General features: G+C 54.8%; 1 protein-coding gene across 2 annotated transcripts in view; it reads left to right on the forward strand.

Annotated features, from left to right (window-relative positions):
* LOC142905817 (uncharacterized) overlaps positions 1-24,665 on the forward strand; it is a 112,579-nt gene that overhangs the window by 72,449 nt on the left and 15,465 nt on the right. For both annotated transcript variants that reach the window (XM_076052957.1, XM_076052959.1), the window contains exon 5: positions 20,877-20,996. In XM_076052957.1, coding sequence (XP_075909072.1) covers positions 20,877-20,996 — 120 coding nt within the window. The remainder of the gene's footprint in view (positions 1-20,876; positions 20,997-24,665) is intronic.

Genomic DNA, 24,665 nt, shown 5'->3' on the forward strand with positions numbered 1-24,665 from the left:
GTGCCGTGCCGGCCTTCATAGGTGCTCGCTAACAGCACTTTCCCCTACAGTCTGTTAAGGCTACTCGGAGGATCTTTGTCTATGGGTCTCCATGTGAGTCTAAGCACCTCCGTTGAGACTCTGGGTCTCTGTTTAATGACGTGGGTCTCCACGTCATTAAACATTTTCCTTCATATGCGAGTCTATGCATCACTTACAGTCTACCGGTATCTCTGAGTCTACAGGTCTCTTAGCCTTCCAATGCTTTGCACTCATATCGCGTTGTTCTATTGTATTTGTTGTTGTATTGTATTTGTTGTTGTATTGTGTTTGTTGTTGTAACGTTCTTACCCCGTGCCCCCACTGGACATCTGTGCAAAAAAGAGCTTCATAGCTCATCGGATTCCTTCTGCAGTGTCAATAAATATTCTTACTATCTAGATTAGTCTGTGGGTCTCTGGGCGGCGGTGGTGGCTAAGTTGCCCGTGGCTGCCCGTGATCACCGCACACAGACGTTGTGAAACTCCCCTCCATTCTGCCCGTGGGTGTCGAGGAGAAGCCGTGCCCGCTGGCTCGCCAGGTAGAAGGCGGCACGGCCAAAGCACGTGGACTCCACCTGCTCCGTCTTGTACGGGGATACAGCGTTGCCCCCTCGCACGCGTGCGTTCTCTCCCAGTGCTTCGGTTTCACCCTGCGGTCACTAACTGGGCCGATGGCACCTTCATACGGAGAGGACCGCAGAGCTTGGGCGATTGTTGGTGGTGGCGGCTCCTCACCACCACGTGGCTGCTGCTGCCTTCCTGCTCCTCGTCTGTGTGGTTCCTCCTGGCGCACCCTCCGAGTCGTCCCCTCGCTGAGTCGTCCTCTCTCTGAGTTGTCCTCTCTCTCTCTGAGTCGTCCCTTCGCTGAGTCCTCCCCCCCTCTCTCTCTCTGAGTCGTCTTCTCTCTCTTCTCTCGACGAGAACGAGGAGCGGATACCGTGCGGCAGTGGCGGCGCGGTGTGACGAGTCGACGTCGTCGTGATAAAGGAGGTGAGCGGTCGGAATAAAGGAGGTGAGCGGTCGGGATGGCCGGGGAGCGGTGTAGGGAAATGGAAGGGTTAAAAGCCGGTAAGGCGTTGTGGCCTCGCCCGTTAAGGAGGGAGCCCTCTTCGCAGCAGTAAAACAAAAGTGGCTTCATTATTGAGCTGTAAAGCAGTCGCCCAGGGCTTGAAATCCACAGAGGGGCGGCTGTGGACAGCATCTCACGCGTGTGTGTCAGTGTGTGTGTGTCAGTGTGTGTGTGTCAGTGTGTGTGTGTCAGTGGTCTGGCAAAACAACCCCCTACCTCCTCGCGGTGCCGGACGGGCAACTCTGTCGTGGACAGCGCTGTGGGGGGAGATCCAATTTTGATTGGCTCCTCCCCTCATGGCATATGTGTCCACCACAGGGGCTAAACGGGGGCTCTGGACGGGTGCGAGGGGCTGGTAACCCCTCCACCTTCAATTAATTACCACGAAACTACGAATTAAACTGAAATATGTAACAACTAAGCTTGTGCCGGAGGCCCCGGGGGGCCAGGCGTCTATGACGTCTCCTGGCCAAACCCCAATTGGCGGAGCCAGGAGATTGAATACCTACCCTCGGGGCTACTCCAGAAACAACGAAAAGCCACTACGGTTGGCCACGTGGAATGTTCGAACGCTCACTGCAGAGGAGAGGCTGCCACTCCTCTGTCGGGAGCTGGACCGGTACCGCCTGGATCTATGCGGCATTCAGGAGGTCCGGTGGACCGGCTCTGGCTCCTGCCACCATGAGGGGTGGACAGTCCTCTACTCGGGGCAGCAGACTGCCAAACAACAGGATGTGGGTCTTCTTTTGAACAAAAGAATGAAGGGGGTGTGGGAGCGTGGCGGTGAGGTGTGGGAAGCTGTAAGCCCCAGGCTACTTTGGGCTCGCCTTCCCATCAACCGGAGGCGAGGAATGGTGGTCGTGGTTACTTATGCCCCCACCGAAGATGAACATCCGTGGAGGGATGCAGGCAAAGCCGATGAGTCAGATGCCTTCTATGACCTCCTGTCACAGGTGCTGGCTAAAGTGGCCCCTCGGGATAGAGTCATCATGTTGGGTGACTTCAATGCCCGAGTTGGTCATGATACTGGCACCTGGTCTGGAGTGATTGGAGGGCATGGGCCAGATCAGCTCAATAACAACGGTAGGAGGCTGCTAGATTTTTGTGCAGCCCATGGGCTTGTAATTACCAACACGCTGTTCCGGCATCGGCGCATCCACACAACATCATGGATGCATGCCGGGTCCAAGCAAGAACATCTGCTGGACTACATAGTGACGGACCAGCGAATGCGAGCCCATGTCCTTGACACCAGGACCTACCGTGGAGCTGATCTGCCCTCTGACCATCGACTAGTCATCTGTAAGATGCGCCTGCCATTCTTCCACTCCGGTGGTGGGTGTACACCCAGGACCCCATTCCAACCTAAAGTGGCCTGGTCTCAGTTATCTGATGAAAGTTGCAAGCGAGAATTTCATCATCGCTTGCGGCTGGGATTGGCATCGTCCCCGACTCCTCCTGATGTCGAGGGTAAATGGGCGAGGTTTAGGACTGTGACTCATGCAGCTGCAATGGCTGCTTTGGGTACGCGGTCCAGACCTCCCCAGACACCCTGGATGACAGAGGAGTTGCTCAGGATGGTTGAGAAAAAGCGACAGGCCCACTGTCATCGGCTACAGAATCCCACGTCAGAGAATGAGGAGGCTTACCGCAGCCTTCGCTCGGAGGTTCGGAGAGCCGTGAGGCGCTGCAAGGATGGGTGGTGGTCGCGGGTTGCTGAGGAGATGGAGTCTGCCTCAGTGGCCCGTGATCACAAATCTCTATTTAACTCCATCAAAAAAGTAACCTGCAGCGCCACACCTATTACCATCATTAGGGGAAAAAACGGTGATCCAATTTCCGACCCCCAGGAACAGGTTCGCAGATTTGCTGAGCATTTCTGTGAGGTCCTGGGGGAGGGAAAATCCCTCAGCCAGGAAAACATCGTGGCACAAAGTGAGGATGACCCTGCTGAGGCTGCGGTGCCTCAAATATTGGATGAAGTCACCCCCTGTGAGTGGCTGGCTGAGGTGCCAGCTGCTGATGAAGTATTGAAGGCGATCCGGAGTCTGAGACCAGGAAAGGCAGCGGGCAGAGATGATCTCCCAAGCGAAATGCTGAGGGAGGGTGGCGTTTGTGCACAGACTGCCCTATATGACATCATAACAACAGTCTGGACCACTGGACGGGTTCCGCAGGATTGGAAGGATGCCCTGGTGGTCCCCCTTTTTAAGAAGGGGGACCGCACAGACTGTAACAACTACAGGGGCATCTCACTCCTCAGTGTGCCGGGAAAGGTCCTGGCAAGGATTATTCAGCATCGCCTTGCCAGGCACGCTGAGGAGAGGCTTGCGGAGCCCCAATGCGGTTTCAGGAAAGGGCGGTCCTGCACAGATGCCATATTTTCTGTCCGTCTGCTACAGCAGAGGTGTAGGGAATTCCAACAAGACCTACATCTCTGCTTTATTGACCTGGTCAAGGCCTATGATACCATCAGTAGGCCTGGGCTCTGGGTCGTTCTTCGTGCTTTTGGAGTACCTGACCCTCTGCTCACGATCATTAAGGACCTTCATGATGGTGAGCGGGCCCGGGTAAAACTACGTGGCCGGGAGTCAGAGCCATTCCCTGTACACCTTGGGGTGCGACAGGGATGTCCTCTGGCTCCCACATTATTTAACATCTATTTTGACCACGTAGTTCGTGAAGCCTTCAATAGCTGTACCGGGGGAATCTCCATATGGTACAGATATAATGGGAGGCTAATCGATGCCCGGGTGCGGTCAAGGGATGGCTCCCTATTGCTCAACCACGTTATGTATGCTGATGACTTGGTAATAGCTGCTCAGTCAGAGGAGGAGTTGGAGACGCTGCTGCTGAGACTGGAGCGTGCCACTAAGAGGTGGGGCCTTACCATCAGCCCCACCAAAACTAAGCACCTGCCTGGGTATTTTGTACCATCGGACACTCCACCCCCACAACTCCCAATCGGTGATGGGGCAGTTGTGGAGAGAGTGGAGAGTTTCCCATACCTGGGCAGTGTGCTTATGACTGGCTCCAGTTTAACAGCAGAGGTCTCACTCCGAATCAGTCGAGCGGCAATATCTTTTCATCGGTTGCGTAACGCTGTGTGGAAGCTACCTGGTCTGTCGCTCCGCACTAAGCTTCAGGTCTTCTCGGCCACGATCATTCCCTCCCTTCTCTACGCTTGCGAAACGTGGACCCCCCTAATGGAACATCTTCGCCGGTTAGAAACATTTAGGCTGGCCTGCCTACGATCCATCCTGGGTTTAACCAGACTGGATTGTGTGAGGAGCTCACAAATCCTTGAAAGATCTGGGCAGGGTCCCATCGGTGAGCTCCTCCGGCAGGCAAGGCTGCGATGGCTGGGTCATGTAGCCCGCATGCCCAGCCACCGCATGCCGAAACAGCTTTTGTTTGGCCGGATTGAGGGGGCTAAGCGGGCGCGGCACGGGCTAGAGAAGAGATGGAGTGATGTGGTACAGGAGGACGTGGAGCTGAGTGGACTTGCCGATGACTGGTACCAGCGGTGTCAAGATCGGCCTCTGTGGAGGAGGCTCGTGAAGGATGCTACTGGGCAGTTGGAGGCAGTCGCCCTCCAACAACAACGGAGGGCGGAGGAGCGACGCTCACAACAGCGAGCGGAGCTCCGGGTGGCTAAAGCACAGCAGGTTGGCACAGTAGGGGGCACAGGTGGTGCATCAGCCAGTCATCTCAGTCAGTCGACCCGTGGCACCTGGGTCTGCCCCGTGACCTCCTGCCAGCGGGCGTTCGACACTTCACGTGGCCTCAGGGTGCACATAGCCTGGCACAAGCGTCGTGGTGACGTCACCGCCACTTAGTGGCGAATGGCGGTTGTTGTTGTTGTTGTTGTGTGTCAGTGTGTGTGTGTGTCAGTGGCTGTGTCAGTGTGTCAGTGTGTGCGTGTCAGTGTGTGCGTGTCAGTGTGTGCGTGTCAGTGTGTGTGTGTCAGTGTGTGCGTGTCAGTGTGTGTGTGTGTCAGTGTGTCAGTGTGTGCGTGTCAGTGTGTGCGTGTCAGTGCGGGGAGCAGCAGTGTAGAGGTTTGCGTGCTGCGCTATGAACCTGGCGACACGAGTTCGATTCCCGCTCACGTCCAACAACAGTGACGATTATCTCAACCGGTCCTGGGCCTCTGCTAGGTCGACCCAGCCTCAAATGAGTATCTGGTGCGGTGTGTAAAAAACATCGCCATTGGAGAGATAAAGGCGACCGGGCGTGGTGCTGGCCACCCATCCCCTCGTCTGCGGTTCCGGCCTTCATAGGTGCTCGCTAACAGCACGTGTCCCAACAGTCTGTTCAAGGCTATAGGGGAGATATTTGTTTTGTGTGTGTCCAGAGTACATTGCGATGTGTCTCGAGTGTTCGCTCGCTCCTGACTGCCTTGCCTGCTGCCTGGCCCTGTAATGGAACTCCTCTACTTACGAATTTTCGATTTGCGAACTTTCAGAGATACGAACAAACCTGTCCCGTACGTCCAGTTGCCTGTTCAGAACGAGAGTCGTAAGTTCAACCGCCGCGCAAATACATGGCGGTGGTGGCATCTACATTTGTAGAACGTGAAGAACCAGTGGCATCTACATCTGCAGAACGTGAATAACCAGTGGCATCTACATTTGTAGAATGTGAAGAACCAGTGGCATCTACATCTGCAGAACGTGAAGAACCAGTGGCATCTACATCTGTAGAACGTGAAGAACCAGTGGCATCTACATCTGTAGAACGTGAAGAACCAGTGTCATCTACATCTGTAGAACGTGAAGAACCAGTGGCATCTACATCTGCAGAACGAAAAGAACCAGTGTCATCTACATCTGTAGAACGCGAAGAACCAGTGACATCTACATCTGCAGAACGTGAAGAACCAGTGGCATCTACATCTGTAGAACGTGAAGAACCAGTGGCATCTACATCTGTAGAAGGTGGAGAACCAGTGGCATCTACAGGAGATTATACAACTTTTAAAGCAATCCTCCGTGTTTGGTGTACATGCCGTACAACACGTTTGGAAACGACAGGGGTAAAGTTGGACTTACGAACAAATCGACTTACGAAAAGACATCTTCTAACCTAACTCGTCCGTAAATCGAGGAGTCCCTGTAATAAGATCCCGAGTAGAAGACTCCATCTCGGGGCTTTGTCCCCACGGCCCCCCTTTGACGACACCAGTTCGTGACAGCACCCGGTTCGATTCCATCGCCCGGCGTGGCACTTGAAACTATGGGGGGGGGGGGGGGGAGGAGAGGCGAGTTCATCAATAGCAGGTCGCGTATGGTGGGGTAACGTGTGGGTAACTCTCCTCGCCCCCTTCTATGACGGCATGGAAGAGTCTAGGCCAACGTGAGCAGACGATTGTAGAGCTGCGCCGTTACCTGTAAACAGGTAAAGTACTACACTGTGCAGTTCTGTAGCTACGTGCGGTGTGAAAGAAGTTCACCTTACATACTGCCCATAGTCTCAACACTGCCCATAGTCTCAACACTGCCCAGAGACTCAACACTACCCATAGACTCAACACTGCCTGTAGACTCAACACTGCCCATAGACTCAACACTGCCCATAGACGCAACACTGCCCATAGACTCAACACTGCCTGTAGACTCAACACTGCCCATAGACTCAACACTGCCCATAGACGCAACACTGCACCTCCGATAAGCACTGTTGGCTACGTACGGTGGGGAAGAAGTTCAACGAACGCGCGTAGTTTGTAACCCGAGCGAACGCCTCTTGCTGAAGCTCCTCCTCGGCCTCTCTCAGCTGCTTCCACTCGCGGCTCATGAACGAGCGCTGGGCGGCGACTTCGTCTCGGAATTCCCCGCGGGTCTCGCCGCGCGGTACCTGCCCGCTAATTGTCGTCTCGTGTCGGACGTCCCCGGTTCGAGAAATCCTCATCCCCCCACTCCCCCTCCCTCCACTCCCTCCCCCCACTCCCTCCCACTCTCTCCCCCACTCCCCCCCCCCACTCCCCCCCCCACTCTCCCCCCCACTCCCTCCACTCCCTCCCCCCACTCCCTGCCCCCACTCACCCCCCCACTCGCCCCCCCCACTCGCCCCCCCCACTCCCCCCCCCACTCCCCCCCCACCACTCTCTCCACTCCCTCCCCCCCACTCCCTCCCTCCACTCCATCCCTCCACTCCCTCCCCCAACTCCCACCACTCGCTCCCTCCCCCTCCCATTCCCCCCACTCCCCCCCCCACTCCCTCCTTCCACTCCCACCACTCGCCCCCCCCCACTCCCCCCCCCACTCTCTCCACTCCCTCCCCCCCACACCCTCCCTCCACTCCATCCCTCCACTCCCTCCCCCAACTCCCACCACTCGCTCCCTCCCCCCCACTCCCTCCCCCCCACTCCCTCCCCCCCACTCCCTCCCCCCCACTCCCTCCCCCCCCCACTCCCCACCACTCGCTCCCTCCCCCACCAATCCCCCCCACTCCCTCCCCCCCCACTCCCCCCACTCCCCCCCCCACTCCCCCCACTCCCACCACTCGCTCCCTCCCCCTACTCCCTCCCCCTAATCCCTCCACTCCCTTTCTTCACCCACACTCTCTCCCTCGACTCTCTCCTTCCCTCCACCACTCCCTCCCCCACTCCCTCCCCCCACTCCCGCCCCCTCCCCCCACTCCCGCCCCCTACTCCCTCCCCCCACTCCCGCCCCCTCCCCCCACTCCCGCCCCCTACTCCCTCCCCCCACTCCCGCCCCCTACTCCAATCCTCCCCACTCCCTCTTCCGACTCCCTCCTCATTTCCCTCCCTCCTCCCCCCACTCGCTCCCTCACCCCACTTCCTCATCCTTCCGTCCCTCCACCCTTCCCTCTCCCTCCCCCCACTCGGCTCGCCGAGTCGGAACCGCTGCGCCACCGCTCCCCCCGCTGTGCCCAAGGCAACGGGGGGGGGGGGGTGGATTGTGCGCGGTTGTGAAAGAAGGGGGGGGGGGCCTCGAGGCAGGGACGCGGCCTCGAACTGTGACTCCGAGACACGAGAGAGAGAGAGACACGAGAGAGAGACAGAGTGACAGAGTGACAGAGAGAGACAGAGAGTGACAGAGTGACTGATAGTGGAGGGGGGGATTGGTGCGGCGCAGCTCTCGGGAGGACGGGGCTCATCAAAGACTCGCCGATAACGGGGGCAGTGGTTCAGGTCTCTTGCACATCCATCAGGCAGCAGCAGCAGCAGCACTGCCGCTGCTGCTGCTGCTGACGGGAATAGGTGCAGAGGCGAGGGAGCGGAGGAAAACCGCTCCTCTGTGTGTCCAGACACTCAGAGCATCCACTACAAGTCTAGATGTGACTTAGAAACCCCCACTGTGTAGACGTGTCTTAGATACCCCCACTGTGTAGACGTGTCTTAGATACCCCCACTGTGTAGACGTGTCTTAGATACCCCCACTGTGTAGATGTGTCTTAGATACTCCCACTGTGTAAATGTGACTTAGATACCCCACTGTGTAGACGTGTCTTAGATACCCCCACTGTGTAGATGTGTCTTAGATACCCCCACTGTGTAGACGTGTCTTAGATACCCCCAATGTGTAGATGTGTCTTAGATACCCCATTGTGTAGATGTGTCTTAGATACCCCCAATGTGTAGATGTGTCTTAGATACCCCATTGTGTAGACGTGTCTTAGATACCCCCACTGTGTAGATGTGTCTTAGATACCCCACTGTGTAGACGTGTCTTAGATACCCCCAATGTGTAGATGTGTCTTAGATACCCCATTGTGTAGACGTGTCTTAGATACCCCCAATGTGTAGATGTGTCTTAGATACCCCATTGTGTAGACGTGTCTTAGATACCCCCACTGTGTAGATGTGTCTTAGATACCCCACTGTGTAGACGTGTCTTAGATACCCCCACTGTGTAGATGTCTTAGATACCCCCACTGTGTAGATGTGTCTTAGATACTCCCACTGTGTAAATGTGACTTAGATACCCCACTGTGTAGATGTGTCTTAGATACCCCCACTGTGTAGACGTGTCTTAGATACCCCCACTGTGTAGATGTCTTAGATACCCCCACTGTGTAGATGTGTCTTAGATACTCCCACTGTGTAAATGTGACTTAGATACCCCACTGTGTAGATGTGTCTTAGATACCCCCATTGTGTAGACGTGTCTTAGATACCCCCACTGTGTAGATGTCTTAGATACCCCCACTGTGTAGACGTGTCTTAGATACCCCCACTGTGTAAATGTGACTTAGATACCCCACTGTGTAGATGTGTCTTAGATACCCCATTGTGTAGATGTGTCTTAGATACCCCCACTGTGTAGATGTGTCTTAGATACCCCACTGTGTAGATGTGTCTTAGATACCCCCACTGTGTAGACGTGTCTTAGATACCCCCACTGTGTAGACGTGTCTTAGATACCCCCACTGTGTAGATGTGTCTTAGATACCCCACTGTGTAGATGTGTCTTAGATACCCCCACTGTGTAGATGTGTCTTAGATACCCCACTGTGTAGACGTGTCTTAGATACCCCCACTGTGTAGACGTGTCTTAGATACCCCCACTGTGTAGATGTGTCTTAGATACCCCACTGTGTAGATGTGTCTTAGATACCCCACTGTGTAGATGTGTCTTAGATACCCCCACTGTGTAGATGTGTCTTAGATACCCCCACTGTGTAGATGTGTCTTAGATACCCCCACTGTGTAGATGTGTCTTAGATACCCCCAATGTGTAGATGTGTCTTAGATACCCCCACTGTGTAGATGTGTCTTAGATACCCCCACTGTGTAGATGTGTCTTAGATACCCCCACTGTGTAGATGTGTCTTAGATACCCCCACTGTGTAGATGTGTCTTAGATACCCCCACTATGTAGACGTGTCTTAGATACCCCACTGTGTAGACGTGTCTTAGATACCCCACTGTGTAGACGTTTCTTAGATACCCCACTGTGTAGACGTGTCTTAGATACCCCCACTGTGTAGATGTGTCTTAGATACCCCACTGTGTAGACGTGTCTTAGATACCCCCACTGTGTAGATGTCTTAGATACCCCCACTGTGTAGATGTGTCTTAGATACTCCCACTGTGTAGATGTGTCTTAGATACTCCCACTGTGTAGATGTGTCTTAGATACCCCCACTGTGTAGACGTGTCTTAGATACCCCCACTGTGTAGATGTGTCTTAGATACCCCACTGTGTAGACGTGTCTTAGATACCCCCACTGTGTAGATGTGTCTTAGATACCCTCACTGTATAGATGTGTCTTAGATACCCCCACTGTGTAGACGTGTCTTAGATACCCCCACTGTGTAGATGTGTCTTAGATACCCCACTGTGTAGACGTGTCTTAGATACCCCCACTGTGTAGACGTGTCTTAGATACTCCCACTGTGTAGACGTGTCTTAGATACCCCCATTGTGTAGATGTGTCTTAGATACCCCCACTGTGTAGACGTGTCTTAGATACCCCCACTGTGTAGACGTGTCTTAGATACCCCCATTGTGTAGATGTGTCTTAGATACCCCCACTGTGTAGACGTGTCTTAGATACCCCCACTGTGTAGATGTCTTAGATACCCCCACTGTGTAGATGTCTTAGATACCCCCACTGTGTAGATGTGTCTTAGATACCCCCACTGTGTAGATGTCTTAGATACCCCCACTGTGTAGATGTGTCTTAGATACCCCACTGTGTAGACGTGTCTTAGATACCCCCACTGTGTAGATGTGTCTTAGATACTCCCACTGTGTAGATGTGTCTTAGATACCCTCACTGTGTAGATGTGTCTTAGATACCCCCACTGTGTAGATGTGTCTTAGATACCCTCACTGTGTAGATGTGTCTTAGATACCCCCACTGTGTAGATGTGTCTTAGATACTCCCACTGTGTAGACGTGTCTTAGATACCCCACTGTGTAGATGTGTCTTAGATACCCCCATTGTGTACATGTGTCTTAGATACCCCCACTGTGTAGATGTGTCTTAGATACTCCCACCGTGTAGATGTGTCTTAGATACCCCCACTGTGTAGACGTGTCTTAGATATCCCCACTGTGTAGACGTGTCTTAGATACCCCATTGTCTAGATGTGTCTTAGATACCCCCACTGTGTAGATGTGTCTTAGATACCCCCACTGTGTAGATGTCTTAGATACCCCACTATGTAGACGTGTCTTAGATACCCCCACTGTGTAGATGTGTCTTAGATACCCCCACTGTGTAGATGTGTCTTAGATACCCCACTGTGTAGACGTGTCTTAGATACCCCCACTGTGTAGATGTGTCTTAGATACCCCCACTGTGTAGATGTGTCTTAGATACCCCCACTGTGTAGATGTGTCTTAGATACCCCCATTGTCTAGATGTGTCTTAGATACCCCCACTGTGTAGATGTGTCTTAGATACCCCCACTGTGTAGATGTGTCTTAGATACCCCCACTGTGTAGATGTGTCTTAGATACCCCACTGTGTAGACGTGTCTTAGATACCCCCACTGTGTAGATGTGTCTTAGATACCCCCACTGTGTAGATGTGTCTTAGATACCCCCACTGTGTAGATGTGTCTTAGATACCCCCATTGTCTAGATGTGTCTTAGATACCCCCACTGTGTAGATGTGTCTTAGATACCCCCACTGTGTAGATGTGTCTTAGATACCCCACTGTGTTGACGTGTCTTAGATACCCCCACTGTGTAGATGTGTCTTAGATACACCAACCACCAAACATAAACCACCACCACCAAACACCAGCCACCACCACCAAACACCAACCACCACCAACCACCGCCACCACCAAACACCAACCACCACTATCACCACCACCACCACCACTAACCAGCACCCTGTCTGTCTCCCCACCACCGCTACCAGCACCACTAACCAGCACCACTAACCAGCACCACTAACCAGCACCACTAACCAGCACCACTAACCAGCACCCTGTCTGTCTCTCCACCACCACTAACCAGCACAACTAACCAACACCGCTATCACCACCACCACTAACCAGCACCACTAACCAGCACCACTAACCACCACCACTAACCAGCACCCTGTCTGTCTCCCCACCACCACTACCACCACCACTACCACCACCACCACTAACCAGCACCACTAACCAGCACCACTAACCACCACCACCAACCAGCACCCTGTCTGTCTCCCCACCACCGCTATCACCACCACTAACCACCACCACTAACCACCACCACTAACCACCACCACTAACCACCACCACTAACCAGCACCCTGTCTGTCTCCCCACCACCACTAACCAGCACCACTAACCACCACCGCTATCACCACCACCAGCACCACTAACCACCACCACTAACCAGCACCACTAACCAGGACCACTAACTAGCACCCTGTCTGTCTCCCCACCACCCGCGGTATAAAATCCTCCCGTGGCGGCCACAATCGAACGCAGCGCTTCGCGAGCCACGTTTACCCATCCGTGCGGCCCGCACCGCACCACGTGGTGATGGGGTGGGGGAGGAACAAACACCGACACCCCCCACCCCCACACCCCCACACCCCCACCTCCGGGGCCCTCCGTCACCAAGTGGGGGTCTCCCCGTCCCCCGCCTCGCCCCGTCGGCCACTCGCCACGCTCAAGATTTACGCAGTGGGATTGACCCCCACCCCACCCCCACCCACACCCCCACACCTCCATTGGCTGTGATGTTAAATACGCCCCCCCCCCCATCGCTTACCGTGCCCACGCTGATCTGTTCACTCAAAACACATTTGGTGGGGGGGGGGGGGGGACCTGGGGAGGGAGCCACGCGTGTGTGTTGTGGTGAGTCAGGATGGCTAGGGGGGCTGGGGGTAGGGAGGGGTTGGAGACCGTGGGGGGGGGGGGGTGATGTCTGGAAGCGGAGGGCGCTTTTCAGGTGTTTTTGTTCGAAAGGTGAACATGGCCACGTGATCGCGTGCCTGCGTACGTGTGATCATGTGCACGTGTTTGTGTGCGTGCGTGTGATCATGTGCACGTGTGTGTGTATGCGTGTCATCATGTACACGTGTGTGTGTGCGTATTTGAAAGGCGGCCTGGCGAGGTGCTGGCCACCCACCCCCTCGTGTGCCGTGCCGGCCTTCATCGGTGTTGCTGCTCGCTACTCGCTCACGGCACTTGCCCCGACAGCTTGTTCAGGCGACACGCCGCGGGGAGGGACCTTTGTCGTTGAGACGTCGCTTTTGTCCCCCCGGCCCCCATACCTTTTCGAGCACGCTGCGTGCGTGCTCGCAGCGTCGCTTGTGCGAGCCGTGCGTAAGGCGCGTGCCCGTGTGTGTGTGTCTGTGCGCGCCCGTGTGTGTGTGTGTCTGTGTGTGACCGTGTGTGTGTGTCTGTGCGTGCCCGTGTGTGTGTGTCTGTGCGCGCCCGTGTGTGTGTGTGTCTGTGTGTGACCGTGTGTGTGTGTCTGTGCGTGCCCGTGTGTGTGTGTCTGTGCGCGCCCGTGTGTGTGTGTGTCTGTGTGTGACCGTGTGTGTGTCTGTGCGTGCCCGTGTGTGTGTGTCTGTGCGCGCCCGTGTGTGTGTGTGTCTGTGTGTGACCGTGTGTGTGTGTCTGTGCGTGCCCGTGTGTGTGTGTGTCTGTGCGTGCCCGTGTGTGTGTGTCTGTGCGTGCCCGTGTGTGTGTGTCTGTGCGTGCCCGTGTGTGTGTGTATGTGCGTGCCCGTGTGTGTGTCTGTGCGTGCCCGTGTGTGTGTGTCTGTGCGTGCCCGTGTGTGTGTCTGTGCGTGCCCGTGTGTGTGTGTCTGTGCATGCCCGTGTGTGTGTGTCTGTGCGTGCCCGTGTGTGTGTGTCTGTGCGTGCCCGTGTGTGTGTGTCTGTGCGTGACCGTGTGTGTGTGTCTGTGCGTGCCCGTGTGTGTGTGTCTGTGCGTGCCCGTGTGTGTGTGTCTGTGCGTGCCCGTGTGTGTGTGTCTGTGCGCGTGTATGTGCGAGCCGTGGGTGAAGCGCGTGCCCGTGTGTGTGTTTCTGCGTGCCCGTGTGTGTGCCTGTGAGTGCCCGTGTGTGTGTGCGCGCCCGTGTGTGTGTCTGTACGCGCCCGTGTGTGTGTCTGTACGCGCCCGTGTGTGTGTGTGTGTGTCTGTGCGCGCCCGTGTGTGTCTGTGCGCGCCCGTGTGTGTGTGTGCGCGCCCGTGTGTGTGTCTGTGCGCGCCCGTGTGTGTTTGTGCGCGCCCGTGTGTGTGTGTGTGTCTGTGCGCGCCCGTGTGTGTCTGTGCGCGCCCGTGTGTGTTTGTGCGCGCCCGTGTGTGTGTGTGTGTCTGTGCGCGCCCGTGTGTGTCTGTGCGCGCCCGTGTGTGTTTGTGCGCGCCCGTGTGTGTGTGTGCGTGCCCGTGTGTGTGTCTGTGCGTGCCCGTGTGTGTGTGCGTGCCCGTGTGTGTGTCTGTGCGTGCCCTGTGTGTGTGTGTCTGTGCGCGCCCGTGTGTGTTTGTGCGCGTGCCCGCGTGTGTGTGTCTGTGCGTGCCCGTGTGTGTGTTTGTGTGCTCACACTCCCGCGGGGTGGAGGTGTGAGTGTCGCAGGCGCACACACACAGACACACGCACACAGAGACACGCGCACAGACACACGCGCACTTGCACATCTGCTCACGTGTGCGTCTGTCTGTCCGCACTGCCTGTCCGTCTATTTGTCCGTTAAAATCACCGATTGTTCCGAGGGGTGGTGTGAAGTCACGTACACACACACACGTACACACACGTACACCTCTGTGGCCACGCGCGCGTCTGTGTATCGGTTCGCCCCTCGCGCCACCGCCAGCCGCCGGCCTCACTCGGCCAGCGGCAGCAGCCGCGATCAGAAGCTCACTCGGAGGCACACAACTTGGCGGTGGTGGGACTTGACGGTGAGACTTGGCCTGTGGGAGTCGCCTTGACTCTGCGAGGTGACACGCGCGGCGTTGGAGGCGGCGTCTCGAGGGAGCGCTCCGCGAGGCGGCGTTTGAGGCGCCTGCGGAGTTGAGAGTCGCGGGGCGCCATGGGGACTCGGCACGCGCTGTGGGCCGCCGTCTGCCTCGTGAGTACCGGGGACTCGCGAGCGGCCACGGCATCGACAGCCCTCTCGAGTTGGGGGGATGGAGGAGTTGGGGGGGGGGAGTTAAATTCGTGGTTCGCGCTGGCGTGCGCTGTGGACATCGTTTGAAGTTTGCAAATCGCCGTCGACTAAATACAATAGGCGACGTTTCGGGCAATGGCCCTTCTTCATTGCAACGTCATCAAATACGTCCTTAGAAGGTGTTCAACTTCAATGACTTGCTTATACATTCGGTACATTTTGTAATTCTTGGTAGGGGGTGGGGGGGATGAATAAATAGTGCGGTGCTGACCATCCTGATAAATGAATAGAGAGTGCGGTGCTGACCAATAAATGAATAGAGAGTGCGGTGCTGACCATCCTGATAAATGAATAGAGAGTGCGGTGCTGACCATCCTGATAAATGAATAGAGAGTGCGGTGCTGACCAATAAATGAATAGAGAGTGCGGTGCTGACCATCCCGATAAATGAATAGATAGTGCGGTGCTGACCATCCCGATAAATGAATAAATAGTGCGGTGCTGACCATCGGAAAAAGGAACGTTGCGTCGACAATATGGGACCCGACTCTTAGACTGCGGCGGTTCTTAAACCTTCCACTGCAGCCTTGCACCCCCCTTTGGTTCTCAATAGTAAAAAAAAATGTACAATGTTAACACAGACACAGGATTTGATGAAACAAAGTTGTAACTTAACGTGTACGTGCTTAATGTGTGTTTTCGATTATTTACCTTCGAAAAAAGTCTGTCCGTGTCTCGCCACCCCCGCCGCAGAAAGGGCATCCCGCACCCCCAGGAGGTGTCGTGTCAAGGCCGTAGCCATGGAGTCAACATTGGGGGGGACCAAATCTTCAGGGGTGTCTGGGGGTCCCAACCCAGAAAAATATCTAAATTAGAAAATTAATTTCCTGCCTAAAATATAAAAAATGCACTAACACATGGGATGGACTTTTTATTTATTTTTTACAATAATGTCTAATCGTGTATTGTATTATGTTGCTCTGTTTTTACTTTTTTACCATTTTTAGTTTAATTGTATGTAATTGCAGAGATTAGTCATATAAACAGAAATCTATGCATTGTTATATGAAGACAAGTCCAGATATTGTGGCCAAGCTTTAGCAAATTGTTGTTTTTATTTACATAGCATAGCAATTAATTTTTTATAGCAGTATATTGGGGGGGACATTTTGAGCATATTTGAATATTGGGGGGGATGTGTTCCCCCCCAATATATAGTATAATATTTTATACAATATATTATAATATAATATTATACAATGCATTATTAAATATAATATATTATATAATATTACACAATATATTATAATATATCATATATTATAATATATTATAATTACAGCCTTGTCTCGTGCACCCCAGGTGAAGAACCAGACTGTCTTGGAGAGAGACAGGGAGAGAGGGGGGGGGGCTTCTGCAACGTGTGACTCTTCGTCAGCATGTTGGTGTGTGGAGTGCGCGCGCGCCCCCCCCTCCGCCCCCCACAATCAATGAGAGCCTCAGCGAGTCTCAATAATAATTTTCAGGAGGGGCCTGTCACTGTGCTTGGCATGGAATTGTAACCGACTGGTCGCAGTGCGCGTGAGCAGCCATCAGGACGCGTGGAACACTCACAGGCAGAGCTGATTGGTGTGTCTCACTGTGTGTGTGTCACTGTGTGTGTGTCACTGTAGTCGTGGTTTAGTGGTGAGAGTGGAGAGTTTCCCATACCTTGGCAGTGTGCTCATGACCGGCTCCGGTTTAACAGCAGAGGTCTCACTCCGAATCAGTCGAGCGGCAATATATTTTTATCGGTTACGTAACGCTGTGTGGAAGCTACCTGGTCAGTCGCTCCGCACGAAGCTTCAGGTCTTCTCTGCCACGGTCATTCCCTCCCTTCTCTACGCTTGCGAAACGTGGACTCCCCGAATGGAACATCTTCGCCGGTTAGAAACATTTAGGCCGGCCTGCCTACGATCCATCCTGGGTTTAACCAGGCTGGATTGTGTGAGGAGCTCAGAAATCCTTGAAAGATGTGGACAAAGTCCCATCGGTGAGCTCTTCCGGCAGGCAAGGCTGCGTTGGCTGGGTCATGTAGCCCGCATACCCAGTCACCGCATGCCTAAACAGCTTTTGTCGGCCGGATCGAGGGGGCTAAACGAGCGCGGCACGGACTAGAGAAGAGATGGAGTGATGTGGTACAGGAGGACGTGGAGCTGAGTTGGCTTGCCGATGACTGGTACCAGCGGTGTCAAGATCGGCCTCTGTGGAGGAGGCTCGTGAAGGACGCTACTGGGCAGTTGGAGGCAGTCGCCCTCCAACAACAACAATGGAGGGTGGAGGAGCGACGCTCGCAACGAGCGGAACGCCGGGTGGCTAAAGCACAGCAAGCTGGCACAGTAGGGGGCACAGGTGGTGCATCAGCCAGTCATCTCAGTCATCTCAGTCAGTCGATCCGTGGCACCTGGGTCTGCCCCGTGACCTCCTGCCAGCGGGCGTTCGGCACTTCACGTGGCCTCAAGGTGCACATGGCCTGGCACAAGCGTCGTGGTGACGTCACCGCCACTTAGTGGCGAATGGCGGTTGTTGTTGTTGTTGTGTGTCACTGGGGAGCGGAAGTGTAGTGGTTAGCGCACTACGAACCTGGCGACCCGGGTTCGATTCCCGCTCACGACCAACATCCGTGACGATTATTTGAACCGGTCCTAGGCCTCCACTAGGTCGACTCAGCCTCAAATGAGTACTCGGTGCGGTGTGTAAACATCGCCACTAGGGAGACAAAGGCGGTCGGGCGTGGTGCTGACCACCCACCCCCTCGTGTACCGTTCCAGTCTTCATAGGTGCTCGCTAACAACACTTGCCCCTACAGTCTGTTAAGGCTACACGGGGGATCTTTGTCTTTGTGTGGGGAGTGGTGGCTTCCCGCTCACGCCCACCAACCCCAGCGACGATAATCTTGAACCGGTCCTGGACCTCCCCTAGGTCGACTTAGTCTCAAATGAACACCTGGCGGGCAGACAAAGGCGGGCGCTCCGGGCGTGGCGTCGTTCCACCCCACACCCCTCGTGTTGCCGTGTCGGCCTTCACGGGCGTGCTGCTCGCACCCAAGGGCACTTGCCCCGATGGGCCGTGAGAGGCTACCGGGGCAGCCTTTGTCTCGTGCGTCTCTGAGCTTCGCGCACATCAGCCACCCGCCACAGGCGCGCACGGCCACGCTGAGATCGTTCACAATCATCCTGCACAGAAGCGGGGTGCCCTGAGCCTAGAGAAGGGGGTCCTCGGGGGCTTGCCCCCCACCCCCTGCGCAGCTCCAGGGCTGGGACCGCGCCTGGCAGACGATTGATCGGAGGATGACGACTCGTGGAATACTTCTCGACGGGCGTGAATGTGGCAACAGGGTGTTGTACAAACACCGAGCTACCCACCACCACCCTACCACCTCGTCGCTCCATCGCCCCCCCCCATCTCCCAGCAGATTCACTGCCCTGTGTGGTTTTTTATGATCGCCTGCTGCTCACGTGAGCATTGGAGGCATCGCCGCTCCGTCGTCCGTTTAACAGCTGCGCAGAACCACAGTGGGTGGGCAATTCCACGTTCCTATGGCGGGCGCGGGGCGCGTTATGTCTCTCCGTAGGACGACTGCTGTTGAATTCCCCTAACAAAGTGGTCCGCGTTTTATCGGCCGCCGGTGGGATGATGGGCTTGAGTCAATCGCCCTACAAGCCAGGATGTGAACTCGCGTCCTATCGACTGCTCTACCGCTGATCCACTTGGTCTGAAATGATGTTGATGATGATGATGACACCGTCATATTGATTGGGTAAATGTTCATTCCCAGAGAGAGAGAGAGATTAGATCGGTGGTTTGTAACCTTTCCTGCAACCTTGCAGCCCTCTGGTTCTCAATCGTAAAAAAATAGAATGTTAATAAATACAAAGGGTTTGTGTCTTCGATGATTTACCTTCCAAATAAATCTGGCCGGGTGTCGCATCCCTCCTCCTCCAGGGCGTGGCGTGCACGCCAGGTTAAGAAGAAGAGTCATTGTCTTAGAGAGAGACAGAGTGAGGGTCCTGTATCACGTGACGATCCCCCCCCCCTCCATCCCAGGTGAAGAGTCACTGTCTTAGAGAGAGACACAGAGTGAGGGTCCTGCACCACGTGACGCTCAGCGAGTCTCAAGACGCACTCCGAGGAGGGTCCTGCCACTGTGTCTGGGAGGCGAATTGTAGCTGTGCTGCTGGTCGGAGTGCGTGTGATAAACACAGAGTGACACAGTAACACACACAGTAACACACACAGTAACACACACACAGTGATACACACAGTGACACACACAGTGACTAACACACAGTGACACACACACAGTGACACACACAGTGACTAACACACAGTGACACACACACAGTGACACACACACTGACACACACCAATCAGCCGTGCGGATGAGTGATGACTGCTCACGCGCACTCCGCCTCCCCTGCCCATCGCCCGAGCTCTGTGGTCCTACATTTAGACGCGTGGCCAATTCACAATGTAACACAATGCCTGTTCCTGGGTACTATATGTTATTTTTTAATTGCTTATGCCTCAAAAGTATAGAAAATGGCTATTATTATAACTATTCAACCCAAACTTAGCTGTTGTGACCAGGACTTTACGTGAAGTAATGACACAAATGCACACCACGTGTTCTCATTGACACGAGGTAAATTTCAAAATATCACTGTCCTCGTGTAGCAAAAGCCAAGTTTGTGGGGATAACAACAACAATAGCCATTGTCTGTACTTTTGAGGCATAAGCAATTGGGAAATAACACTTACTACCCATGAACAAAGCGTGTTTGTTACACAGTGATATCATCAATGTGTTGCTCTGTACGCTGCACGTACTTGGGATTTCTTTCGCACCGTACGTGCGCAACTTGTGCCAGTGGGAGCGGCGCTCGCCGGGGAGAAGGGGCGACAACGCCGACCTCGTGGTGTGCGCTCAGCGGTGGTGGCGGGGCTGCTGATGGGTGGAGAGAGAGAGAGAGATTACCTTAAATCCAGCAGTGGATTTATCACAGCTGGTGATGGTGACAGTGGTGATGATGATTGCGGTGGTGATGATGGTAGTGATGGTGATGATGGTAGTGATGATGATGATGGTAGTGATGGTGATGGTAGTGATGGTGATGATGATGATGGTAGTGATGGTGATGGTAGTGATGATGGTAGTGATGGTGATGATGATGGTAGTGACGATGGTAGTGATGGTGATGGTAGTGATGATGATGGTAGTGATGGTGATGGTAGTGATGGTGATGATGATGTGTGCCGGACCACAGGGCTCCCTGCAGCAGCTCGTGTTTGTCGTGGTGGTGATGATGGTAGTGATGATGGTAGTGATGGTGATGGCAGTGATGGTGATGGTAGTGATGGTAGTGATGGTGATGGTCGTGATGGTGATGGTAGTGATGGTGATGATGATGTGTGCCGGACCACAGGGCTCCCTGCAGCAGCTCGTGTTTGTCGTGGTGATGATGATAGTAGTGATGATGGTGGTGATGATGGTGGTGATGATGGTAGTGATGGTGATGGTAGTGATGGTGATGGTAGTGATGATGGTCGTGATGGTAGTGATGGTAGTGATGATGATGTGTGCCGGACCACAAGGCTCCCTGCAGCAGCTCGTGTTTGTCGTGGTGGTGATGATGATGGTAGTGATGATGGTAGTTATGATGATGGTAGTTATGGTAGTGATGGTGATGATGATGTGTGCCGGACCACAGGGCTCCCTGCAGCAGCTCGTGTTTGTCGAGGGGGCTGTGGGTGCGGCTGCCAGGCAGTGCCTACGCAGTGACGGATGCGGGGCAAGGGGTCGCGAGAGGGGACCGGCCACACCAACACAGGTTCGGCCACACCGACTACACACGGGGAACATACAACACACACACGGGGAACATACAGCACACACACACGGGGAACATACAACACACACACACGGGGAATATACAGCACACACGCACGGGGAACATACAGTACACACACACGGGGAACATACAACACACACACACGGGGAATATACAGCACACACACACGGGAATATACAGCACACACACACGGGGAACATACAACACACACACACGGGGAACATACAGCACACACACACAGGCAACATACAGCACACACACACGGGGAACATACAGCACACACACAAACACGGGGAACATACAGCACACACACACGGGGAACATACAGCACACACACACGGGGAACATACAGCACACACACACACAAGGAACACACAAAACTCCCCCCCCCCGGCCACCCCGTGGTGCCCTGGGGAACGAGGTGCAGGTGCGGCACGAGCGAGAGAGTTTGAGCTGTCACGGGGAACGCTCCCCGAGTGATCGATCTGGGTTCTGGCTCTGCAGCGCTGCCAGAGACCCCCATCAGCACTGTTCCCTCGTGCCCGGGTGGGGGGGGGGATGTTGGGGTGGGGGTAGGGCTCGCTCGGTCAGGCTGCAGGAGTCGTCCGGCAGAAGACGGAGCGGTTACGGCCACAGCCACGCAAGACGTCTCCCTCGCCACGTTTACGTCATTTCATTGAGTCTCTGTGTGAGTCTGTGGGTCTCCGTGTGAGTCTGTCAGTCTCTGTGTGTGAGTCTGTGGGTCTCTGTGTGAGTCTGTGGGTCTCTGTGTGAGTCTGTGGGTCTCTGTGTGAGACTGTGGGTCTCAGTGTGAGTCTGTGGGTCTCTGTGTGTGAGTCTGTGGGACTCTGTGTGAGTCTGTGGGTCTCTGTGTGTGAGTCTGTGGGTCTCTGTGTGAGTCTGTGGGTCTCTGTGTGTGAGTCTGTGGGACTCTGTGTGAGTCTGTGGGTCTCTGTGTGTGAGTCTGTGGGTCTCTGTGTGAGTCTGTGGGTCTCTGTGAGAGTCTGTGGGTCTCTGTGTGAGTCTGTGGGTCTCTGTGTGTGAGTCTGTGGGTCTCTGTGTGTGAGTCTGTGGGTCTCTGTGTGTGAGTCTGTGGGTCTCTGAGTGAGTCTGTGGGTCTCTGTGTGAGTCTGCGGGTCTCTGTGTGAGTCTGTGGGTCTCTGTGTGAGTCTGTGGGTCTCTGTGTGTGAGTCTGTGGGTCTCTGTGTGAGTCTTTGGGTCTCTGTGTGTGAGTCTGTGGGTCTCTGTGTGAGTCTGTGGGTCTCTGTGTGAAGCTGTGGGTCTCTGTGTGAGTCTGTGGGTCTCCGTGTGAGTCTGTGGGTATCTGTGTGAGTCTGTGGGTCTCTGTGTGTGAGTCTGTGGGTCTCTGTGTGAGTCTGTGGGTCTCTGTGTGAGTCTGTGGGTCTCTGTGTGAGTCTGTGAGTCTTTGTGTGTGAGATCGTGGGTCTCTGTGTGAGTCTGTGGGTCTCTGTGTGTGAGTCTGTGGATCTCTCTGTGAGTCTGTGGGTCTCTGTGTGTGAGTCTGTGGGTCTCTGTGTGAGTCTGTGGGTCTCTGTGTGAGTCTGTGGGTCTCTGTGTGAGTCTGTGGGTCTCTGTGTGTGTCTGTGGGTCTCTGTGTGTGAGTCTGTGGGTCTCTGTGTGTGAGTCTGTGGGTCTCTGTGTGTGAGTCTGTGGGTCTCTGTGTGAGTCTGTGGGTCTCTGTGTGTGAGTCTGTGGGTCTCTGTGTGCGAGTCTGTGTGTCTCTGTGTGTGAGTCTGTGGGTCTCTGTGTGAGTCTGTGGGTCTCTGAGTGAATCTGTGGGTCTCTGTGTGAGTCTGTGGGTCTCTGTGTGAGTCTGTGGGTCTCTGTGTGAGATTGTGGGTCTCTGTGTGAGTCTGTGGGTCTCCGTGTGAGTCTGTGCGTCTCTGTGTGTGAGTCTGTGGGTCTCTGTGTGAGTCTGTGGGTCTCTGTGTGAGTCTGTGGGTCTCTGTGTGAGTCGGTGGGTCTCTGTGTGAGTCTGTGGGTCTCTGTGTGTGAGTCTGTGGATCTCTGTGTGAGTCTGTGGGTCTCTGTGTGCGAGTCTGTGGGCCTCTCTGTGTGAGTCTGTGGGTCTCTGTGTGAGTCTGCGGGTCTCTGTGTGAGTCTGTGGGTCTCTGTGTGAGTCTGTGGGTTTCTGTGTGTGAGTCTGTGGGTCTCTGTGTGTGAGTCTGTGGGTCTCTGTGTGTGAGTCTGTGGGTCTCTGTGTGAGTCTGTGGGTCTCTGTGTGTGAGTCTGTGGGTCTCTGTGTGAGTCTGTGGGTCTCTGTGTGAGACTGTGGGTCTCCGTGTGAGTCTGTGAGTCTCCGCGTGAGTCTGTGGGTATCTGTGTGAGTCTGTGGCTCTCTGTGTGTGAGTCTGTGAGTCTCTGTGTGAGTCTGTGGGTCTCTGTGTGAGTCTGTGGGTCTTTGTGTGTGAGACTGTGGGTCTCTGTGTGAGTCTGTGGGTCTCTGTTTGTGAGTCTGTGGATCTCTGTGTGAGTCTGTGGGTCTCTGTGTGTGAGTCTGTGGGTCTCTGTGTGAGTCTGTGGGTCTCTGTGTGAGTCTGTGGGTCTCTGTGTGAGTCTGTGGGTCTCTGTGTGAGTCTGTGGGTCTCTGTATGAGTCTGTGGGTCTCTGTGTTTGAGTCTGTGGGTCTCTGTGTGTGAGTCTGTGGGTCTCTGTGAAACTCGAGGAGTAATTTGTAATCTTTGTTTATTGATTCCCGTTGTTATTGTCGCCACATCGCAATGCCGATGGGAGTCAGCCCCAGTGGAGGGCTGCCCAGGGGGGATTTGTCACTGAGGCGCAGGAAATTCTCTGAGCGTGAGCCAGGGACGAACGCACGGACGATGAAGGAGGGAAGTTTGATTCTTGGGGTAGCCCCCTCCCCCACCTCGGTAATGATCAGCCCCCGCCCCCCCCCCCCAACACTATTTGTCGTGAAAGCCCTCCACCACCTTGACCAACGTCGCCAAACGAATGTCATGGCCAAACGAATGTCATGGCCACGCGTAGAAGCGACGGCGCCGATCGTCACTCGTGACGCCGCTCCCGGTGGATCTGATGACGACGCTGCTGCCCATTGCGATGATGACGCTGCTGCCCATTGCGATGACGACGCTGCTGCCCATTGCGCTGATGACGCTGCTGCCCATTGTGATGATGACGCTGCTGCCCATTGTGATGATGACGCTGCTGCCCATTGTGATGATGACGCTGCTGCCCATTATGATGACGACGCTGCTGCCCATTGCGATGATGACGCTGCTGCCCATTGCGATGATGACGCTGCTGCCCATTGTGATGATGACGCTGCTGCCCATTGCGATGATGACGCTGCTGTCCATTGTGATGATGACGCTGCTGCCCATTGTGATGACGACGCTGCTGTCCATTGTGATGATGACGCTGCTGCCCATTGTGATGACGACGCTGCTGCCCATTGTGATGACGACGCTGCTGCCCATTGTGATGATGACGCTGCTGCCCATTGTGATGACGACGCTGCTGCCCATTGTGATGACGACGCTGCTGCCCATTGTGATGATGACGCTGCTGCCCATTGCGATGACGACGCTGCTGCCCATTGTGATGATGACGCTGCTGCCCATTGCGATGATGACGCTGCTGTCCATTGCGATGATGACGCTGCTG

The sequence above is a fragment of the Petromyzon marinus genome, chromosome 59 (genome assembly GCF_048934315.1).
Source record: "Petromyzon marinus isolate PM22_M1 ecotype Great Lakes invasive population chromosome 59, UKy_Petmar_22M1.pri1.0, whole genome shotgun sequence".
In the NCBI taxonomy this organism is placed as follows: domain Eukaryota; kingdom Metazoa; phylum Chordata; class Hyperoartia; order Petromyzontiformes; family Petromyzontidae; genus Petromyzon; species Petromyzon marinus.